The 4,037-nt window shown below is 38.7% G+C and overlaps 1 protein-coding gene across 1 annotated transcript in view; it reads right to left on the bottom strand.

Annotated features, from left to right (window-relative positions):
• Positions 1 to 412: 412 nt before the first annotated feature.
• The window catches only part of ZMYND12 (zinc finger MYND-type containing 12), a 34,520-nt gene continuing 30,895 nt past the window's right edge, over positions 413 to 4,037 (bottom strand). Inside the window, exon 8 of the mRNA XM_007103489.3 lies at positions 413 to 741. Within this exon, the coding sequence (XP_007103551.1) occupies positions 613 to 741 (129 nt within the window). The 3' untranslated portion in view covers positions 413 to 612. The remainder of the gene's footprint in view (positions 742 to 4,037) is intronic.

Below are 4,037 nucleotides of genomic sequence, written 5' to 3'. Positions count from 1 at the left end.
GCAAAGACCTACAATTTATGTCTGCATTTTGCTATTTGTTTTCTATACGTCTCACATCTTTTTGTTCCTCCATTCCTCCTTTACTGCCTTCTTTTGCATTAAGTGGATCTTTTCTAGTGTACCATTTTAATTTCCTTGTTGATTTTAACTGTTTTTTAGATTACTTTTCTTAGTGATTGCTCTAGGAATTATAATGGGCATTTTAATCACTAACTTAATGCTAACTTAATTACAGTAGAATAGAGAAACTTTACTCCAGTATAGCTCTATTCCCTACCCCTTTCTTTGGCAAAGATCTATGAAGAATGCATCACTGGGAGACCTCTGAGAAATAGGATAAACTATTTGCAGTTTAATTATAAATACCTTGTTAGTGAACTGATAACACATTATTCAAAGTCGTGCAAAGTCATGATAAACAAGAGTTATACTGATTTCTGTGCCAAAAGCTCTATATTCCCCAACATATGCTGTGAAACAATAAAAACACAGCTATGAGTGCAATCCCAGGGGAAGAGGGTAGGCACTTCAGCAATTCATAGCACCTCAAAGCAGCTATGCAAGGCTGGAATACATTAGATGCTCAATAGTCCATGATGCAGAGCTCTTGGGTCACCAAGGAATGGGATGAGCTTCCTCAGCTGAGGTGAGATTTAGTAAGTCTTGAATGGTGTTTTGTTCATGGACACTGAGCTGCTGTTCTTTGGCTAGATCCAGGGCTCTCATGGCGTATTCCTTTGCCTGAAATAGAATTGCAGTGACAAAAGGAAGTTGTCACAGAAAAGCATTACATTGGAAGCCCCATCTCTGCTCGACCATCTCTGCTCGACCCCCAAAACATGGGAAAGGACCCTTCAGCTTCTCACACCAGCCACTGAGTTCTTTGTGGAAACTTGTGAACATACACTGGGTCTTCACAGCTAGCCACATGTGTGGGATGAGGGGGAGAGGGGTTAGGGAACAGGAAAACATGGTCACTGAGCTTACAGTGGACAAAGCCTCTTTTCTACATTTCAGGGCCCTTTGAACCAACATTGGGAGGCATAGAAGTGAAAGGTGCCACGAGTAAATTGCCATCTGGGGGGCCAAGCAGCCCAGAGTTTTGACTTGGACAGAGGCTTCACAGGACATCTTGGGACAGGTTCTAGCTGGCCCTTCCGCCCTCCCTCCCTTCCCCCCTCCATCTCTTCTTCTTCTTTTTTTTTTTCTTAACATCTTTATTGTAGTATAATTGCTTTACAATGGTGTGTTAGTTTCTGCTGTAAAACAAAGTGAATCAGCTATACATATACATATATACCCATATCCCCTCCCTCTTGCATCTCTCTCCCACTCTCCCTACCCACCCTCTAGGTGATCACAAAGAACCAAGCTGACCTCCCTGTGCTATGTGGCTGCTTCCCACTAGCTATCTATTTTACATTTGGTAGTGTATATATGTCCATGCCACTCTCTCACTTCGTCCCTGCTTACCCTTCCCCCTCCCCGTGTCCTCAAGTCCATTCTCTACGTATGCATCTTTATTCCTGTCCTGCCCCTAGGTTCTTCATAACCATTTTATTCTTTAGATTTCATATATATGTGTTAGCAAACGGTATTTGCTTTTCTCTTTCTGACTTACTTCACTCTGTATGACTGACTCTAGGTCCATCCACCTCACTACAAATAACTCAATTTCATTTCTTTTTATAGTTGAGTAATATTCCATTTTATATATGTACCACATCTTCTTTACCCATTCATCTGTTGATGGACACTTAGGTTGCTTCCATGTCCTGGCCGTTGTAAATAGAGCTGCAATGAACGTTGTGCTACATGACTCTTTTTGAATTATGGTTTTCTCAGGGTATATGCCCAATAGTGGGATTGCTGGGTCATATGGTAGTTCTATGTTTAGTTTTTTAAGGAACCTCCATACTGTTCTCCATAGTGGCTGTCTCAATTTACATTCCCACCAACAGTGCAAGAAGGTTCCTTTTCTCCACACCCTGTCCAGCATTTATTGTTTGTAGATTTTTTGATGATGGCCATTCTGACTGGTGTGAGGTGATACCTCATTGTAGATTTGAATTGCATTTCTCTAATGATTAGTGATGTTAAGCATCCTTTCATGTGTTTGTTGACAATCTGTATATCTTCTTAGCAGAAATGTTTATTTAGGTCTTCTGCCCACTTCTGGATTGGGTTGTTTGCTTTTTAGATGTTGAGCTGCTTCTATATTTTGGAGATTAATCCTTTGTCAGTTGCTTTGTTTGCAAATATTTTCTCCCACTCTGAGAGTTGTCTTTTCGTCTTGTTTATGGTTTCATTTGCTGTGCAAAAGCTTTTAAGTTTCATTAGGTCCCATTGGTTTATTTTTGTTTTTATTTCCATTTCTCTTGGTGGTGGGTCAAAAAGGATCTTGCTGTGATTTATGTCATGGAGTGCTCTGCCTATGTTTTCCTCTAAGAGTTTGAGAGTGTCTGGCCTTACATTTAGGTCTTTAATCCACTTTAAGATTATTTTTGTGTATGGTGTTGGGGAGTGTTCTAATTTCATTCTTTTACATTTAGCTGTCCAGTTTTCCCAGCACCATTTATTTAAGAGGCTGTCTTTTCTCCATTGTATATTCTTGCCTCCTTTATCAAAGATAAGGTGACCATATGTGCATGGGTTTATCTCTGGGCTTTCTATCCTGTTCCACTGATCTATATTTCTGTTTTTGTTCCAGTACCATACTGTCTTGATTACTGTAGCTTTGTAGTATAGTCTGAAATCAGGGATCCTGCTTCCTCCGGCTCAGTTTTTCTTTCTCAAAATTGCTTTGGCTATTCGGGGTCTTTTGTGTTTCCATACAAATTGTGAAATTTTTTGTTCTAGTTCTGTGAAAATTGCCAGTGGCAGTTTGATAGGGATTGCACTGAATCTGTAGATTGCTTTGGGTAGTATAGTCATTTTCACAATGTTGATTTTTCCACTGCAAGAACATGGTATATCTCTCCATCTATTTGTATCATCTTTAATTTCTTTCATCAGTGTCTTATAATTTTCTGCATACAGGTCTTTTTTCTCCTTAGGTAGGTTTATTCTTAGGTATTTTATTGTTTTTGTTGCAATGGTAAATGGGAGTGTTTTTGGCTCTGGGTTTGTCATATATGGCCTTTATTATTTTGAGGTAAGTTCCCTCTATGCCTACTTTTGGAGGGTTTTTATCATAAATGGGTGTTGAATTTTGTTGAAAGCTTTTTCTGCATCTATTGAGATGATCATATGGTTTTTCTCCTTCAGTTTGTAAATATGGTTTTTCACACTGATTGATTTGCATATATTGAAGAATCCTTGCATTCCTGGGATAAACCCCAGTTGATTTTGGCATATGATCCTTTTAATGCACCGTTGATTCTGTTTGCTAGTATTTTGTTGAGGATTTTTGCATCTAGGTTCATCAGTGATATTGGCCTGTAGTTTTCTTTCTTTGTGGCATCTTTGTCTCGTTTTGGTATCAGGGTGATGGTGGCCTCGTAGAATGAGTTTGGGAGTGTTCCTCCCTCTGCTATATTTTCGAAGAGTTTGAGGAGGATAGGTGTTAGCTCTTCTCTAAATGTTTGATAGAATTCGTTTGTGAAGCCATCTGGTCCTGGGCTTTTGTTTTGTGGAAGACTTTTAATCACAGTCTGAATTTCAGTGCTTGTGATTGGTCTGTTTATATTTTCTATTTCTTCCTGGTTCAGTGTCGGAAGGTTGTGCTTTTCTAAGAATTTGTCCATTTCTTCCAGGTTGTCCATTTTATTGGCATATAGTTGCTTGTAGTAATCTCTCATGATCCTTAGTATTTCTGCAGTGTCAGTTGTTACTTCTCCTTTTTCATTACTAATTCTATTGATGTGAGTCTTTTCCCTTTTTATCTTGATGAGTCTGGCTAATGGTTTATCAATTTTGTTTATCTTCTCAAAGAACCAGCTTTTAGTTTTATTGATCTTTGCTATTGTTTCCTTCATTTCTTTTTCATTTATTTCTGATCTGATCTTTATGATTTCTTTCCTTCTGCTAACTTTGGG

Source organism: Physeter macrocephalus, chromosome 3 (genome assembly GCF_002837175.3).
Source record: "Physeter macrocephalus isolate SW-GA chromosome 3, ASM283717v5, whole genome shotgun sequence".
Classification (NCBI taxonomy): Eukaryota; Metazoa; Chordata; class Mammalia; order Artiodactyla; family Physeteridae; genus Physeter; species Physeter macrocephalus.
The sequence above is the reverse complement of the archived record's forward strand: the minus strand, read 5'-3'. Positions and strand labels throughout refer to the sequence as shown.